This window comes from Podarcis gaigeae (genome assembly GCF_964106915.1).
Source record: "Podarcis gaigeae genome assembly, chromosome: 8".
NCBI lineage: Eukaryota > Metazoa > Chordata > Lepidosauria > Squamata > Lacertidae > Podarcis > Podarcis gaigeae.
Genome location: NC_139684.1, coordinates 12,307,638 through 12,326,050, shown reverse-complemented (window position 1 = coordinate 12,326,050; position 18,413 = coordinate 12,307,638). Strand labels below are relative to the sequence as shown.

At 47.0% G+C, this 18,413-nt stretch overlaps 1 protein-coding gene across 3 annotated transcripts; it reads left to right on the top strand.

Moving 5' to 3' along the window:
- The first annotated feature begins 2,058 nt into the window (after window positions 1-2,058).
- On the top strand, window positions 2,059-14,546 carry MAD2L2 (mitotic arrest deficient 2 like 2). 3 transcript variants are annotated; one of them, XM_083750366.1, is made up of 9 exons: window positions 2,059-2,224; window positions 3,312-3,405; window positions 3,740-3,858; window positions 4,524-4,595; window positions 5,181-5,281; window positions 7,574-7,668; window positions 10,565-10,638; window positions 11,520-11,612; window positions 14,019-14,546. In XM_083750366.1, the coding sequence occupies exons 2-9, from the start codon at window positions 3,366-3,368 to the stop codon at window positions 14,058-14,060; spliced, it is 636 nt and encodes a 211-aa protein (XP_083606492.1). In that variant the 5' UTR covers window positions 2,059-2,224; window positions 3,312-3,365; the 3' UTR covers window positions 14,061-14,546. The 3 variants fall into 3 exon arrangements, with proteins under 3 accessions (XP_083606492.1, XP_083606493.1, XP_083606494.1); XM_083750367.1 differs by lacking the exon at window positions 2,059-2,224 and adding an exon at window positions 2,247-2,395; XM_083750368.1 differs by lacking the exon at window positions 2,059-2,224 and adding an exon at window positions 2,410-2,528.
- The last annotated feature ends 3,867 nt before the right edge of the window (window positions 14,547-18,413 follow it).

The following is an 18,413-nucleotide window of genomic DNA, read 5'->3' as shown; positions in this document are numbered from 1 at the left end:
TGTGTACAATTAGGAGGGGGAGTGATGGATTTGTATGAATTGCAAAGAGGGGAAGGCGCGCTCCCGTCGCCAGGCGCGCGCGCCCTCGGATCAGTGCCGGGGAGTTGCTGCTCGGTCTAGAGACAAATGCACACTCACACAAAGGAGACAAAGGGAACTGGTACCCAGTAGGCTAGATGTTTTTAAAAGGCGACAGTCCAGCAATTATATGTAATATTCTCTCTCCCAGGGAGGTTAAGGGGGTGGGGGAGATTGGCTTGCTGTGGGGTGGGAGAGAGGGGGGTGGGTCTAGCCTGGCGCTCCTTTCCCTCTGGGTGGTGGTAGGGGGTCGTTTTCTCTCCCCCTCTTCACCTCCATCATCTTCATCCCGCCTTCCTCCTAGAGGATTGTGGGAAACTCCCAAAGGGTAAATTGATGCCTTTGAGGCGGGGAGGGGGTAATGACAGCGAGACCCAGAGGGTCCTGCTGAGCTGGTTAAAACGATTTTCTCTCCTTTTTCCACGCACACTCTTCTACCTCTGCCCAGGAGAATAGAGGGGAGGGGTCTCCACCTGGGTCTCCCGCCTCTAGATCGACTTTATTCATTGCGAAAACTGATGACACCCTTGCTACCAGTTATGTGCTTCAGGGTTTTGTTCCTTCGCTGTTCCGTGGTTTTCCAGCTTTGCTAAATCCATTCTAAAACCGCTTAGCCTTAAAAAAAAATAAAGTAAAAACTAAGTGAGGTGCAAAATGCAGCAAAAAGAAAATATAAATGGTGTTCGCTTTTCCCTATTGAGCTTTACGACACCCCCACTTTTGTTATAACTAACAATTCCCCCCGCAAAAACAACATTTCTAAACTGCTCCACATTAAAAATATATAGATTGATCAAAATACTGTGTACGATATTCAGCCAGGAAGAACCCCAACTCTTGCTATGACAACGCTGATACCAGCTGTGCGGTTTAAATTCGCTGTTTATATTCGCAGTTTTGTGCAACTGAAATCTGCAGGTGACGAGCAGCTGTTAAAAGCAGAGGTGCGGACGAAGGGAAGAAAAGTTGGTAACCTTTCTCCGTTAAAACCATTGCGTGCCAAATTACTTATCTGCCTAGGTTTGCACCACGAGCCGCAGAGGGTCGTAGCCATGGGCTGCCCCCCTAAATAAATAAAAATTATTAAAAATACGTAGCAAACTGAGGTTCTGCACCCCCCGAAAAAGGCCTGCCCGCCTAACAAAAGGCCTGTCCCCCCAAAAAATCCTGACTATGCCGATATTCTCTGAGCCCACCGTCAGAAATGGACATTACTTAGGCCCGTTAAACTCAAAAGGTCTACTCTGAGTAGGAATTGGAGACCACCCAGGGTGTGGTATCTGGATGCAAACTGGGGCACCCTAAGAATGTCATTTCTAGCCGAACCGAAAATTGCTACTAGTCCTCAGGGCTAATTTAGGTCCATTGATTTCAATGCACCTACTCTGAGTAGGACTTAAGTTGGATGCCACCTGTTAGATAGTGGGTGGACATAGCAGACGACGCAGCAATTTCTACAATGCAGCTCTTTATTTGCAAGCTGGAACAGAACTGAACTGAAGGGTTCAGTCAGCCTGCTTATATAGAGCTCCAGTACAATGTAACTGTAACATTTTTCTAAAACTATCCAATCACTGAAGGTCACTTTCGATCCCTTATTTGAATCTACAGCATCCCCCTGCTGGCCCAGGGTGAGAACTTCAGTACATAACACCACCCATCAAGAATCGTCTCTCTCCCCTTCCTCATCCCAAATATCCAGGGGGTGTGCAAGCGAGTGAGTGAGACAGTGAGATTCATCTGCGAAATTCTTCGGCTCAGGTTTTTTTCTAAAGGCATAGGAGCAGGGCAGGGGGGAGAAGTTGGCAACCTTTAAGCCATGAGCAATTGAGAGGGGGACGAGGAGAGTTTAAAATAAAATAAAATAAAATAAAATAAAATAAAATAAAATAGCCCCACTGTTGGAGAGGTGCGCCCACGGAGATGGGCGGCGCGCACGGGTGCCAAAGCACCCCGGCACTAAGACCTGCGAGGCGAAGAGAGGAGCGCGGCGAGGACGTCAGGCGGCCGCGTCGTTGGGTTGCCAGCTCCTCCTCCGGCTGCTCCGCCCTCATCAGCCTTCCCGGCGGGGCGGAAGCGCCGTTGTTCTCCGCCGCCGCGAGCCTGGGGTCGGGCGAGAGGGATCTGCGCTGCGCCCCGGAGAGAGGTACGGTGGAACCGGTGGAGAGGCCTTTCGGGGTGCGCTCGTTGCGCACAGGGTGCGCGCGGCTTAGCGGCCCGATCCGGAAGCTCTTTACTCTGGAGTAAACCCAAAGGGTCTCCAGCGAGAGGCTGGCTCCCGAGCAGATGTCTGCCTTGCGTTTTGCAGGGGTTGAAGGTGCTTTGGGGGGGGGGGCAACCTTTAATGGTGCGTTTCGATCAGATCGCGCTCAGGCATGTTTACGCAGAGAGAAATCCCACTGGACTTACTCCCGTGTACGCCCACCGGATTCAAGGGGTCTCCGTTCCAGGTATAATAAGATCCATAGGAACCAACTCCTAGGGGTCAAGGTCCTTTTGGCCGCCCTAAAATATTTGAGGGGGCTGGCTGGGACCCCTCCAAAGCTGATGGGCATTGTCATTCAAATTGTGTATGCCCGCCACGTCTGGTGATTGATTATGCAGGGTGGGCCTTACTCGAGCCCCCCATATTTTATTCAAATTGGCACCCCTGAAAGGCAACCCTATTTATGGAGGCGCAAAGCACGGGCTGGGGGGGGGGGGGCGGTGGCAAGGCAAAGCAGCTTGAGGGCACCGGTCTCAGTTGGTTACTTCTGAGTAATCTGCCTAAAATGATGATGATGATGATTAGAATTTATATACTGCCCTATACCCAGGGGTCTCAGGGTGGTTCACAAAATAAAATCAAGATATGAAATCACAAAATACATAATAAAAATAAAAACAACCACCCAATACCCGCCCGCCCCCCATTTACATTGCACTGTAAATCCCACTGAGTTTAGGCTGAGGTTAGCATGCTTAGTCTTGCAGCCTCTAAATTGGATTCCTTTCAGGTTAACCTTAGGGGGTGCATCCAATTTAAGTTATGCTCAGAGTAGACCCATTGAAATGAATGGACATCAGTTATACCTATCTACTGTGACTAGGACTAGCATTGCATGCGCCCCCACCTCCTTTTAAAAAGAAAGTTACTAGTTCTCATGGCTAATTTAAGACTGGGTCTGCTCTGAGTAATACTTAGTTGAATACAATCCAGAATCTTCTTCCTCCCCAAATCTCCATGCTATCAGTCTTTCAGGTACCGAGACTCCCTTTGTAACCATCTTTAAAAAGTTGCTGCCGTGATGACCACTTTAACCCGACAGGATCTCAACTTCGGACAAGGTACTGGCACGGTTTTTCTTTAAATTTTTCAGAACAGAAACCTATTTTGACTCCCAGCTCTATTAAAAATCAAGGGGAGGGGAACCCATGTATCAGGGCTATGCAACAGACCTGCATCCATCTCCCAGTGACCAACCTTCAGCAGTAGTTTCGGCAATTGTACCCAAACGGTTTTTAAACAGACACCACCCACTTCGTTTTTTATTTAATAATTTTATTTAATAATTATATTTTGTCCGTCTGAGGACAGTATAAAACCACAAAAGTACATAATATAATAGCAAACAAAACAATAACCCTCCACCTTCGTTAAATCCGTACCCTTCTCTTCCAGTTGTAGCTGATGTCCTTTCTGAGTTCCTGGAAGTAGCCATTCACCTCATCCTTTATGTCCGAGAAGTCTACCCCACGGGGATCTTTCAGAAAAGGAAAAAATACAATGTACCTGTCCAGGTGAGTGACGTGACTGTCTTTCGGGTGGACCACACAAACAGATCTTTTTAGGTTGGCCAGTGGCTTGCGCGGGTGTGAAGTTACAAATTGTACATTGCTTGTTTTACTGTCATCTGATCCACAATTGTTATTAAACTGCTCATGTTAAACAGGTTGTTAAATACTTTGCTAAAATCTTTTAAAAAAAATACTTTTCAGGTTCATACCTTTCATTAATTTTACAATCATTTTAACATTTGACTTCCTTACCCCTCTTTCTGTGGTTCCTTATTTTTTAATATCTTCTGCATCTCCAAATTCATTTAATTTGCTCATTTGTTTATCTACTTTGAAGCTATACACTTATGAAACTGCAGGTTATTACAGTAACCCTGCCAATGTTTTTATCTTTGTGCAATTTATCTGTAAATATTCAATAAACCATTTCTATTCTTTTATACAAAGTTTTTTATCTTGATTTCTTATTCTTGCCATTTCTGCATATTCCATAAGTTTTTGTATCCATTCTGCCTAATGCTTTGCTGAAGTTAAATTATGTCAACCGCATTCCCCCAATCCACTAATTTGTAACATTTCTTTTAAAAATCAGTCTGGTGGGATTTCCGCCCCTCCCCTTGACAAATCTATGCATATTTATATGCAACTTGAGATATTTGTTTGAACAGATGTCCTGCCACCCAGAACTGAATCAGTACATCCAAGACACTCTCCATTGCATCAAACCTTTGCTGGAGAAGGTAAGTTTTTGACGGTCAGCACAAGATCAGGGAATTATACCAGTATACCTGAAGGAGCGTCTCCACCCCCATCGTTCTGCCCGGACACTGAGGTCCAGCTCTGAGGGCCTTCTGGCGGTTCCCTCACCGAGAAGCAAAGCTACAGGGAACCAGGCAGAGGGCCTTCTCGGTAGTGGCACCCACCCTGTGGAATGCCCTCCCATCAGATGTCAAAGAGATAAACAACTACTTGACATTCAGAAGACATCTTAAGGCTTCAGGGAAGTTTTTAATGTGTGACATCTTAGTGTATTTTTGGTCTTTGTGGAAGCCGCTCAGAGTGGCTGGGGAAACCCAGCCAGATGGGCGGGGTACAAATAAATTATTATTATTATTATTATTATTATTATTATTATTATTATTATTACTGGAACTTGGTGTTTCATTTTATCCAGCCCCAAGATGTTTTGGTGATGGTAGGTATAATAATATTGGACCAATGTAACTGGGTATGGGTGTATGCAGACTTTGGTGATGCACAGAGCTCTTCCGCAAACAGACTCAAAGTAAGAAAAAAACTAGTTCTTGTGCTCTGTTGCTTTTCAGAATGACGTGGAAAAAGTGGTGGTGGTCATTCTGGACAAGGAGCACCATCCTGTGGAGAGATTTGTCTTTGAAATCACACAGCCACCCCTGCTGTCTATCAGGTGAGGCCTTCCTGCCCCCAAAAGGCTGTACCAAACTTTGCAGAGGCAGTGTGGTGTAGTGAGTAGAGCTTTGTGGCTGGGTGGTGATTTGAACCTGGATCTCCCCGGCGCTGATCCAATGCTCTAACCACTGCAGCATGTTGTCTCTCATCACATGCCTGTATTGAACTAACCACACACTCTTCTAACATCCTGGTTGTGGACAAAACACCTAAAGAAAAACCTGAATGAAGCAATCTTATTAATATGGCTTTCAGAACACTGGTAACTCCCATTCCCGTTGGCCATGTTGGAAGAAGCTGAGGGGGCTTTTGAACCAAACAATGGTCTCCCCACTTTACTGCCCCTGGCTGCCCCATCACATCTCTGCTTCCTCTTAATGTAGAGATGGGGCAGCTGTGGCCCTCTAGTTATTGCTGAACTCCAGCTCCCATCATCCCCCACCTTTGGCCATGTTGGTGGAAGCTATTGAGAGCTTCAGTCCAGCAACGTCAATGACTTAAGAATCACCACTGTAGAGCTGTTTTCAGAGTGGAGGCTTCCCCACTCGCGGGGGGGGGGGGGGAGCACATTTGAAAACCTAAGGAGCTGTTACGCACATTTCACCTTCTCTCCCAAATAGGCAAAACACCTACATCTCCTAAAACCAAAACACAGAACAACAACAACCCCCCCCCCCAAACAAAACAGGCAGTGCTGCTCTGGAAAAAACACACCAAAAAACCTGTCTTACAAAGAATCTTTCCCCAAAGACTCCCTCCCCAAAGGGGGGGGGGGGCTGAATGGCTGGTGCCCAGGTTGTGTGTGTTTCTAACGGTTTTGAGAATCCCACAAGAGTTATTTTTAGGTCCCCAGCTTTTTTCATATTCCCTGTGGTTTAGTTAATCAAAATACCGTATTTTTCACTTCATAAGACGCACCTGGCCTTAAGACGGACCTAGTTTTTAGAGGAGCAAAACAAGAAAAAAATATATTCTGAACGAAACAGTAGATGTATGATTTTTGTGGTTCATGTTATGGCCACAGACATGATATGTGATTTGACGGTGAGTCTGGGGTAGCCCAGTGCAAAAATCCTGAGAATCCATGTGGATCCGTGCTTTGTAACCACGTTTTTGTGCAATTGCGGCCCCACAAATGCGTGATTTTTTTGGTGCAGGCTATAGCCATGGACATGCTATGTGATCTGATGGTGATTTGGGGTGACCCAATGCAAAAATCCTGAGGATCCATGGGCTTTTACCTCCCCACTCCCAGGCAGCCTCCTTTATTGCATCCCTTATCTCCCTCCCGATCGCTTGCCGATCAGCTGCTTCCTTTCAACACCCAGTTACCTCTTGTGTGACAGTGTCTTTTCCTTAGCTGGAGCAGTTTTTAGTTCCTCCTTTTCTTCTAATTTCTCTCCTCATTGTTTGTTGTAGTATTCCTGTCTCCTCTCCTTGCAAGGTCACTGTCTTTACCTCCCCCCTCCCAGGCAGCCTCCTTTATCACTAGCGTCCCTTATCTCCCTCCCGATCGCTTGCCAATCATCTGCTCAGCAGCTTTGTTTCAACACCCCCTTCTCTCTTTCTTTAAAAAAAAAGCATGATCTGCTTTTTGCCCCTGGGCAATTCGGTTCCAGGGACCATGCATTCGCTCCATAAGGTGAACAGACATTTCCCCTTACATTTTAGGAGGAAAAAAGTGCGTCTTACGGAGCGAAAAATACGGTGCTGTATTTTTCGCTCTATAGGATGCACTTTTCCCCCTCCAAAAATGAAGGGGAAATGTGTGTGCGTCCTATGGAGTGAATGCAGGCTCCTTGGCTTCAGCGATAGCAACGCGAAGCCTCCGAAGCGCAGAGGGAGCGCTCCCTCCTCGCTCTGGAGGCTTCATGTTGCTTTTGCTGAAGCCTGGAAAGCGAGAGGGGTCGATGCGCACCAACCCCTCTAAGCTCTCCAGGCTTCAGGGATATCTGCCTGAAGCCTTTGGAGTGCAGTGGGAATTCGTGCTGTGCTCCGAAGGCTTCGGGTTCCTTTTGCTGAAGCCGGGAGAGCAAGACTCTCCTGGCTTCAGCAGAGAGGGAGAGCTGCGCAGCGCCCCTTCAGTGAAGCGGGAGGAGAAATGGAAGGGGCTCCGTTTCTCCTGCCGCTTCGCTGAAGGGGCGCTGAGCAGAGGGGGAGAATTCCCCCCCTGTTCTCCCCCTCCTATGGTCTGGTGCGTCCTATAGAGTGAAAAATACGGTACCTTTTTTATCTATATAAATACATTTCCACCATGTGATTGAGTTCTGCCCCCCCCTTCCTTCCCCAGCTCCGACTCCCTCCTGAACCACGTGGAACAGCTTCTGCGTGCCTTCATTTTGAAAATTAGTGTCTGCGATGCAGTTCTGAACAACAACCCTCCAGGTAGGCCAGCCAACCATGCTTGTCTTCCAAGTTTCTTGTTTAGATTTTTTGAGCCTGTTTTCCTCCTCCTCAAAAACAAGACACAAACCATAGGCATGATTTAAATTCCATAAAACCAGCTGGTGTTTTTTCTTTCTTTCTTTCTTTCTTGTTACTTACCTACCCTGCAAGCTGTCTCAACTGTTGGCTGAAGCTGCTGTGAGCCATTCAAAGTCAAATGATCTTGAGATGGTGAAATATTCTGCTAGGTGAATATTTATTAGAACTAAGCAGTCTGAACATTCTGGTGTGTGCTACCCTAAATTAAACTTTCATTTTAAAGCAGAGAGATCAATAAAAGAAAATGCCCAGTATCTCCCAGCAATCTTGTACCAACCCAGAAATTACCCTCAGGTTTTGCTCTTTAAAGTCACCCAACAAATCTCTTTTGCATCACACAAAGAAGCAGATGTTCTTCTTCTGCATAACCTATTTACCGTATTTTTCACTCTATAAGACGCACCAGACCATAAGACAAACCTAGTTTTTGGAGGGGGAAAACAAGAAAAAAATAAATCTGAATTTCAGAAGCCAGAACAACAAGAGGGATCGCTGCGCAGCGAAAGCAGTGATCCCTCTTGCTGTTCTGGCTTCTGGGATAGATGCGCAGCCTGCATTCGCTCCATAACACGCATACACATTTCCCCTTACTTTTTAGGAGGGAAAAAGTGAGTCTTATAGAGCAGAAAATATGGTAATTTCTTAAGGACTAGAATGTTATAGCTTCTTTCCTCCAGTGTGTGCTGAGATAGTCATTATTCCTGAACCCAATTTTAATTTCCATTTTTTTTAAAAAAAAACAACCCCAACCTGATCATATCTATCACCTTTCTGTACTATGATCCCCACTTTAATTGGGGGTATACGTTCTCCCTAGGGACGGGGGTGGCGCTGTGGGTAAATCCTTAGCGCCTAGGGCTTGCCGATCGAAAGGTCGGCGGTTCGAATCCCCGCGGCGGGGTGCACTCCCGTTGCTCGGTCCCAGCACCTGCCAACCTAGCAGTTCGAAAGCACCCCCGGGTGCAAGTAGATAAATAGGGACCGCTTACTAGCGGGAAGGTAAACGGCGTTTCCGTGTGCAGCTCTGGCTCGCCAGATGCAGCTTTGTCACGCTGGCCACGTGACCCGGAAGTGTCTCTGGACAGCGCTGGCCCCCGGCCTCTTAAGTGAGATGGGCGCACAACCCTGGAGTCGGACATGACTGGCCCGTACGGGCAGGGGTACCTTTACCTTTATAAGTTCTCCCTCCTTCAACCAATATGCCAGTCCCTCAAATTGCTTAGAACCTACGATTCTCTGAAGGAGGGAGAGAAAGAAAGAGAATACTTTGGAGATTGCCTAGCAATCGTGCACGATGCACCCTCACTAATTATGATTTAGTGCAGCAGGACAGCAGCTCCTGTAGTTTCTTTCTCCCCTCTCTTCCCTGCTTTTCACGCTCCCCCCATAGAACTGGGGGAAAAGCAGCCACTTAATATGGACCGACGGCTAACACTGAGCTGGCTGAGTTTCCACCCACAGCTCACAGGGTATAGACACAGCTTTCAGCATTGCTCTGTTGGCGTCCCAGGACTGTGGGCCTGCTGTAGCCTTGGAGGATGGAGAAAGCTTGTGTTCTCCTGCTCCGGAGGGTAGGACTCGAACCCATGGCTTCTAGTTACCAGAAAGGAGATTCTCGCTAAACACCAGAAAGAACTTTCTGGCTGTCGGAGCTGTTTTGACAATGGCGCGGACTCCTATGAGAGGTGGTGGGCTCTCCTTCCTGGGAGGTTTTTAAGCAGAGGTTGGATGGCCATCTGCCATGGATGCTTTAGTCGAGATTCCTGCATTTCAGGGGGTTGGACTAGATGACCGTTGGGGTCCCTTCCAATTCTATGTTTCCCCAGACTTCTAAAGAGAAAACCCCTGCCTCTCCTTCCATTCCTTCTGGCTTCTTAAAATTCCACCCCTTCTTTCTTTCTTTCTTTCTTTCTTTCTTTCTTTCTTTCTTTCTTTCTCTCTCTCTCTCTCTCTCTCTTCCTTTCTCTCTCTTCCTTTCTCTCTCTCTCTCTCTCTCTCTCTCTCTCTCTCTTTCTCACCCTTCCTTCCTTCCTTCCTTCCTTCCTTCCTTCCTTCCTTCCTTCCTTTCTTTCTTTCTCTCTCTCTCTCTCTCTCTCTCTCTCTCTCCTATTGCTTTCTCTCTCCCTCCCCCTCTTTCTTTATTTATTTCTCTCTCTCTTTCTCTTTCTCTCTCCCTCCCTCCCTCCGTCCCTCCCTCTTTCTTTCTTTCTTTCTTTCTTTCTCTCTCTCCCTCTCTTTCTTTCTTTTTCTTTTTCTTTCTCTCTCTCTCTTTCTCACCCTGCCTCTTTCTTTCTTTCTTTCTTTCTTTCTTTCTTTCTTTCTTTCTTTCTTTCTTTCTTCTCTCTCTCTCTCTCTCTCTCTCTCTCTCTCTCTCTCTCTCTCTCTTTCCTTCCCTCCCTCCCTCCCTCCCTCCCTCCCTCCCTCCCTCCCTCTTTTTCTTTCCCTTTCTCTTTCTCTTTCTCTCCCCCCTCTCTCTCCCCTCTCTTTCACCCTCCCTCCCTCCCTCCCTCCCTCCCTCTTTCTTTATTTCTCTCTCTCTCTCTTTCTCTCCCTCCCTCCATCTTTCTTTCTTTCTCTCTCTCTCCCCCATCTTTCTTTCTTTCTTTCTTTCTCTCTCTCTCTCTCTCTCTCTCTTTTCATTCCTCTTTCTCTTTCTCTCTTTTTCTTTCTCTTTCTCTCCCTCCCTCTCTCTTCCTCCCTCCCTCCCTCCCTCCCTCCTCGATTGTAAAGCGACATTCCCATCTCTCTTCCTTTTCTAAAGATTCCATCCCACCACCCCGCCTTCCCTTTCTTGCAGGCTGTACTTTCACCGTCTTGGTGCACACCCGAGAAGCTGCCACTCGCAACATGGAGAAGATCCAAGTGATCAGGGTAGGAGGTGATAGAAATCGCGAGGTCTGCAACAGGTGCCACGAATCACGAGAGCCTCTCTCTTCTGCCAGGAAGCTTCTTGGAACTCCTGAATGGCTCAGATATATTTGGCGAGTCTTCCCGCCATTTAAATCTGTGATGGGGGACCCTGCGTAGCTTTCTGTTTTTATTTATTTTTATTTTTATAATAAATCTTTATTGCATTGTTTTTTAAAGTTACAAAACAAAAGAATAAATTAATTGTTTCATCCAAATATATGAAAAGAAAAAGAAAAAATGCAAAAGAAAAGAAAAAACTGAGTGGTTTCTTATTAATTCCGTCATTTTGGGCAGCTTTTTGGATGTTGCTGGACTCCAGTTCCCATCACCACCGGCCAGCATGATGGGAGTTGGGAGCCCCTTCCTCATTATCTGATTTTTAGAAGACATCTGAAGGCAGCCCTGCTTAGGGAAGTTTTAAATGTCTGTTTGATCGCTTTTTAATTATCATTATCATTAATTCTGTTGGGAGCCGCCCAGAGTGGCTGGGGAAACCCAGCCAGATGAGTGGGATATAAATAATAAATTTATTATTATTATTATTATTATTATTATTATTATTATTATTATTATTCACTAGTTATTAGCTAAATAGTTTCGGTTCCAGCTCCTTTTAAGGCCCCACCAGCATCCTTCAATACCGCTTTAGAAAGCCGTAGCTCTTCCCAAAGAATTCTAGGAGCTGTAGTTTGCAGGTATCTATGTTTCTGTCCTGATGAGGCCTTTTTTTGTTAACCGTTTTGAGGTTTTTCTCTACATTCTTGTGGTATATAAATTTAGCGAAGCGAAATAAAAATATGAGATAAACAAATAAAGTGAATTATTTGCATCTTTAACCCAAGGATTTCCCCTGGATTCTCGCCGATGAGCAAGATATACACATGCGTGACCCTCGGCTGATCCCGCTGAAGACCATGACGTCGGACCTTTTAAAGGCAAGTTCAGCAGGGTGCTCTTTCTTAAAATGAAATTTATTTGAAGAGCGACATTTTTCCACCTTCGCCACATCAAGCAGTCGGTCCCTTACCTTTCCCGCCCCGCCCTGGCCACAGTGATCCATCCGATGGTCACCTCCAGGCTTGACTACTGTAATTCGCTCTACGCGGGGCTGCCCTTGAAGCTGTCCCAGAAACTCCAGCGGGTGCAGAATGCTGCAGCGAGGCTCCTCACGGGGTCTCTGCCATGGGAGCATATTCACCCAGTGCTTTTCCAGCTGCACTGGCTCCCGGTGGAGTACAGGGTCAGATTGAAGGTGCTGGTTTTGACCTTTAAAGCTCTTCACGACCTAGGACCCTCGTACCTACGGGACCACCTCTCCCGGTATGCCCCACGGAGAGCCTCAAGGTCCATAAATAGCAACACCTTAGTGGTCACCGGGCCCTAAGGAAGCTAGATTAGCCTCAACCAGAGCCAGGGCCTTTTCAATACTGGCTCCAGCCTGGTGGAACGCTCTGCCTCATGAGACCAGAGCCCTGCGGGATCTGATTTCTTTCCGCAGGGCCCATAAGACAGAGTTGTTTCACCTGACCTTTGGCTTGGAGCCAATTTGATTCCCTCCCCCTTTTTCTTTTTCCTTTCTCCTATGATGAGATTGCTCCCTAATTGTTTTAATGTTGTATCTTAATCTTTTAAATTGTATTTTAATCAACTTGTTTTTATTATTGGTGGTTACCCGCCCTGAGCCCAGTCTTGGCTGGGGAGGGCGGGGTATAAATAAAAATTTATTATTATTATTATTATTACCCCTCTGGGACTGTCAGGCTCCTAGATCTGCCAGCAAGGCGCACCATCTCAGGGGTGTGTACGTCTGTGTGCGCAACAAGCGTCTGAGACCATCTACACCCAGCAAACAGTTGCCCCATCTTTTACAGCACATGGTTCTTTGGGATTGGCTCTCTGGCCTCAGCTGATCTCTGTTGCGTATTTAGCAAATTAATTGCGCTGCAGAAAGCGTGCTGGGCAGACCACACGTTCAGGAAACAATGAAAAAACGCAAAAAAATATCTTTTGCTTGGCTTTAATTACAAAAACAAAAACTCCTCTTACATTAAATCTATAAGTATGACCCATTCACCAGGTACTGAGAGAGGTACACGCTGCTCTTTATGTACTATGGCCAATTCCTGACACAGCTTAATTAACACAATTTAACTGCACCTGCTATTCTGCTTCACAGCTGTAAAACTAGGTCATGATATTTACTCTGGCCTTTAGAGAGATAAACATCTTGTGAAACAATAATAAACCTTAATATTTAAATAAACCATGCAACAATCTCAAGACCAGATAGGTAATGTTCGCAGCTGTTTCTAATACAGTGGTACCTCTGGTTACATACGCTTCAGGTTACATACGCTTCAGGTTACAGACTCCGCTAACCCAGAAATAGTACCTCGGGTTAAGAACTTTGCTTCAGGATGAGAACCGAAATCATGCTCTGGCGGCGCAGCAGCAGGAGGCCCCATTAGCTAAAGTGGTGCTTCAGGTTAAGAACAGTTTCAGGTTAAGAACGGACCTCCAGAATGAATTAAGTACTTAACCTGAGGTACCACTGTATATTGGCTCGAACTTCCTGCAGTCCCCCCTTTTGGCCAGTAGGGGGCAGGGTAAGGGACTACAGGACTCTGCATTGTTACCTGCAATATGTGGGTGGAGCTTTGGCTCTTGTGGCCACACCCATCTGCAAGGCGATTGGATAGCAGAATGGGCGGGGCTTTGCTGAACCAAAGTTCTCAATTAATACATGCTGCTCAGTTGTCAGCCAGCAGTGGGCGGGGCCTGAGCCAGAGGTGGGCAGGGCAAAAGGTTATAATTGTAGTATTTTATATTACTAGACTGGTTTCTGCATATACTCTCTCCCCATCCTCTGTCCAGGCAAGCAAGAGGCGTGTGGTTTACTCTCCATGAATTTTCCAACTTTTAAATGTTTTTTAAACTCAAAACATTAAGATTCTCCCCTTCTTTCTCCTGCGTCAGTGTGGACTTTGTCCCTTTTTAGTTGCTGAGTAGACCTTAGCTTAGTCAATATGAAATGAAATATATAAAAATTAAAATATTAAAAATTTAATGAAAGTGCTTTAGAGACAGTGAGTTTTATTATTACACCCCTATCTCATCTTCTCCTCCAAGGAGTTCAGGGTGGCGTTTATGGCTCCTCCCACCCTGTTTTGCCCTCACAACAACCCTGTGAGAGAGGCCTAGAGGCAGGGACTGGCCCAAGGACACATTTGGCTGAGTGGACAGCCGAACCCTGGTCTCTTCCAGGCCCTCATCCATGACCCTAACCACTATGCAACACTGCCTTCTGTTTAAAAGCTTTTCTTGTCTACCTCCATTTACAGATGCAGCTCTATGTGGAAGAGAGAGCCCAAAAAGGCACCTGACTCCCAACACTTTCTCACCGTACCTTGGGACCTCAAATGCTCTCCAGGCGCAAGGCACCTCTGAGCTGTCGCTCGCTCTGCTGCTGTTAACACTGGTGCTAAAAACATGGTGGTCATCAGCGACTTGGCACACTCTGCCAACCATTCTTCCACAAAATGTGTGCGAGCAAGTTGTTTTTTTTTTTAAAGCGTTCTTTCTCTTATGTAAGGAGAGAATAGATCCCGGAAGAGCAAACTTTTACCTCCTCTGGCAGGTTTTGTGTGCCTGTGTGCGCACTCAGACCTGAGTGAGGCCTGCCTTTCCAATTTATTGTGCAGAAAGGGGGGTTACGTTTGGAGCTTTGAAAGGGGGCTTGTGTGTGACTGTGTTGTCGTTTGTTTGGGAGCCCGTATGTGTGATTTCCGAAGGTGTCCAGAGTGGACCTCTTGTGACTGTCCACTGTGAGATATATATTTTTCTGTTGATCAATAAATAGGAAGCACTTACGTTGTTGTTGTTTTTTTAATTAATTTTTTAAGAAAATTTTTCTTTTACAAATTATTTAAACACAATCAAATTCCATATGTTAGAGGTTTTTGACTTCCCCCCGCTCCCCCCGCAATCCTCATACTTTTATATTTATTCCACATTTCCTTTATAATTATATTGCCAGTTTATAAATCTTTACAGCTCTTTTCCCTTTTACAATACCCTTTCTCATTCACAAAGCCTCTTTAAATCCAACTAGCGTTGTCTGCTCATCACAAATATTTTCCAGATAAATCGTAAACTTTCTCCAGTCCTGAGTGAACTTGTGGTCTTTCTGGTATCTAATTTTCCCTGTCAATTTGTCTAGTTCAGCAAAGTCCATCAGTTTCCGCCTCCATTCTTCCAGTGTCGGTAGTTCCTCTTGTTTCCATTTTTGGGCCATTAAAATTCTTACGTTGTTGGCCAGCTTCTTGTGGGACGCCTGCAAGGAAACTTTAAGTGGGGTACCAAAAATGACAACAGCTTGACCCCGGGGCTGGGGGGAAACTTTGACCCTCTAGATGTTGCTGGGCTCCATCTCCCAACATCCTCTGCTGCCTCCGCTATCACAAAAACAGCAAAACAAGAGATCTTTTTGAGATGCCTTTGGTACCTTTAGCTACCCTGTTTCCCCGAAAATAAGACATCCCCCGAAAATAAGACCTACTTCCAGTTTTGCCTCTTGCTGTAATATAAGGCATCCCCCCGAAAATAAAGGGACGCGGGTGGCACTGTGGGTTAAACCACAGAGACTAGGACTTGCTGATCAGAAGGTGGACGGTTCGACCACATAACACCGGTCCTGAGAGATCTGCATTGGCTCCCAGTACGTTTCCGAGCACAATTCAAACTGTTGGTGCTGACCTTTAAAGCCCTAAATGGCCTTGGTCCTGTATACCTGAAGGAGTGTCTCCATCCCCATCATCCAGCCTTGACACTGAGATGCAGCGCTGAGGGCCTTCTGGCAGTTCCCTCATTACGAGAAGTGAGGTTACAGGGAACCAGGCAGAGGGTCTTCTCGGTAGTGGCACCCGCCCTGTGGAACACCCTCCCTTCAAATGTGAAGGAAATAAGCAGCTATCTTCTCTTTAAAAGACATCTGAGGGCATCCCTGTTCGGGGAAGTTTTTATTATTTAATGCTGTATTGTTTTTAACACTCGATTGGAAGCCGCTCAGAGTGGCTGGGGAAACTCAGCCAGATGGGCGGGGTAGAAATAATAAATTATTATTATATTATTATAAGTAGCTCGTTGGCCACCAAAGGGCAACAAGATGCATCCAAGAACATTTGTTGCGTATAGATAAGCCAACAATCATGGGGTCGGAAGGCACCTCTGAGGTTGTGCAGTCTGACCCACTCGCACAGCATCTTTGCAGCTTACAGCAGCCCCGGAGGTGGGCAGATTTGCCCCACCGCCTACCCACAATGCCCTTCTTTTTATTCCGCACCCATTTGCAAAAAGCGAGTTCCTTTGATCCAGATGCTGTCGTCGGGAAGGCAAAGGGACTTCCGGAAAAGCGACGTCTTCGGCGTGGTTGTGTTTGATGCTGCTTACCCGCATTGCAGGGGGTGGAAAATGATTACCTTTTGTGGGGGGGGGGGCATTTCCAACTCGACAATTCTATGATTCTATGGAAGATAACCACCTAGCCTCTGCTTAAATACCACCAGCAAAGTCTGCCACTTCCTCTATTTCCTCCCTCCCTTTTCCATATCAAAGATGTCATGATATGCCACTATTATTATTTATTGAATTTATATACCTATTTACACGCGGGTGGCGTTGGGACGCGGGTGGCACTGTGGGTAAAACCTCAGCGCCCAGGACTTGCCAATCGCATGGTTGGCGGTTCGAATCCCCACGGCGGGGTGCGCTCCCGTCGTTCGGTCCCAGCGCCTGCCAACCTAGCAGTTCGAAAGCTCCCTCGGGTGCAAGTAGATAAATAGGGACCGCTTACCAGCAGGAAGTTAAACGGCGTTCCGTGTGCTGCGCTGGCTCGCCAGATGCAGCTTCTCACGCTGGCCATGTGACCCGGAAGTGTCTGCGGACAGCGCTGGCTCCCGGCCTATAGAGTGAGATGAGCGCACAACCCTAGAGTCTGTCAAGACTGCCCCGTATGGGCAGGGGTACCTTTACCTTACCTATCTACAACCATCGTCTCTTGCCACCCTCCCATTACTTCCCTCCAGCTTCATTTGCCCCCTGTTCCTTTCTTAGGCTGCTCGTTTGCCCCCCACTGTTCATTTTGCCTTGGGTCACTCTTATTTGCAGTGGTGGCTTCCAACAAACATTCAAAATACATTAAAATGTCACACTTTAAAAACTTTCCTGAACAGGGCTTCTTTAGATGTCTTCTAAATGTCAGGTATTTGTTTATCTCTTTGACATCTGATGGGAGGGTGTTCCACAGGGCGGGTGCCACCACCGAGAAGGCTCTCTGCCTGGTTCCCTGTAGCTTTGCTTCTCGCAGGGAGGGAACTGCCAGAAGGCCCTCGGCGCTGGACCTCAGTGTCTGGGGCTAAATGATGGGGGTGGAGGCACTCTTTCAGGTATACTAGGCCGAAGCTGTTTAGGGCTTTCAAGGCCAGCACCAACACTTTGAATTATGCCTGGAAACGTCCTGAGAGCCAATGTGGGTTTTTCAGGACCAGTGTTATGTGGTCTCGGCGGCCACTCCCAGTCACCAGTCTAGCTGCCGCATTCTGGATTAGTTGTAGTTTCCAGGTCACCTTCAAAGGTAGCCCCACATAGAGCATATTGCAGTAGTCCATGCGGGAGATAACTAGAGCATGCACCACTCTGGGGAGACAGTCTGCGGGCAGTTAGGGTCTCAGCCTGTGTACCAGATGGAGCTGGAAAAAAGCTGCCCTGGATACAGAATTGACCTGCGTCTCCATGGACAGCTGTGAGTCCAAAATGAGTCCCAGGCTGCCCACCTGGTTCTTCAGAGGCACAGTTACCCCATTCAGGACCAGGGAGTCCCCCACCCCCGCCCGCCCCCTGTCCCCCCAAAACAGTACTTCTGTCTTGTCAGGATTCAGCCTCAATCTGTTTGCCGCCATCCATCCTCCAACCGCCTCCAGGCACTCACACAGGACCTTCACCGCCTTCACTGGTTCTGATTTGAAAGAGAGGTAGAGCTGGGTATCATCCGCATATTGCTGAACACTCAGCCCAAACCCCCTGATGATCTCTCCCAGTGGCTTCATGTAGATGTTAAAAAGCAAGGGAGAGCCCAGGGGTCTGAACACTCACCCTCCAACACCACTTTTTGAGCACGGCCAAGGAGGAAGGATCAGAACCACTGTACAGTGGTACCTCGGGTTAAGTACTTAATTCGTTCCGTAGGTCTGTTCTTAACCTGAAGCACCACTTTAGATAATGGGGCCTCCTGCTGCTGCCACGCCGCCGGAGCCCGATTTCTGTTCTTATCCTGAAGCAAAGTTCTTAACCTGAAGCACTATTTCTGGGTTAGTGGAGTCTGTAACCTGAGGCGTATGTAACCCGAGGTACCACAGTATAACAGTGCCCCCAGCTCTCAACTCCTCTAGATGGTCCAGAAGGATGTTATGATCGATTGTATCAAAAGCCGCTGAGAGATCCAGCAGAACTAGGAAACAGCTTTCACCTTTGCCCCTAGCCCGCCGGAGATCATCAACCAGCGCAGCCAAGGCAGTTTCAGTCCCATGATGAGGCCTGAAGGGATCCCAATGGTCCGCATCCTCCAGGCGTGCCTGGAGTTGTTCAGCAACCACCTGCTCAATCACCTTGCTCAAGAATGGAACATTGGAGACTGGGCCATAGTTGGCCATATTGGCCAGGTCTAAGGATGTATTTTAAAG

Excerpts from the sequence above, each read along its gene's own strand:
- MAD2L2 (XM_083750366.1), top strand. The coding sequence starts at position 3,366 with ATGACCACTTTAACCCGACAGGATCTCAACTTCGGACAAG. Across the intron at positions 3,406-3,739 it reads GGATCTCAACTTCGGACAAG|TTGTAGCTGATGTCCTTTCT; the intron begins GTACTGGCACGG and ends CTTCTCTTCCAG. Across the intron at positions 3,859-4,523 it reads AATACAATGTACCTGTCCAG|ATGTCCTGCCACCCAGAACT; the intron begins GTGAGTGACGTG and ends TTGTTTGAACAG.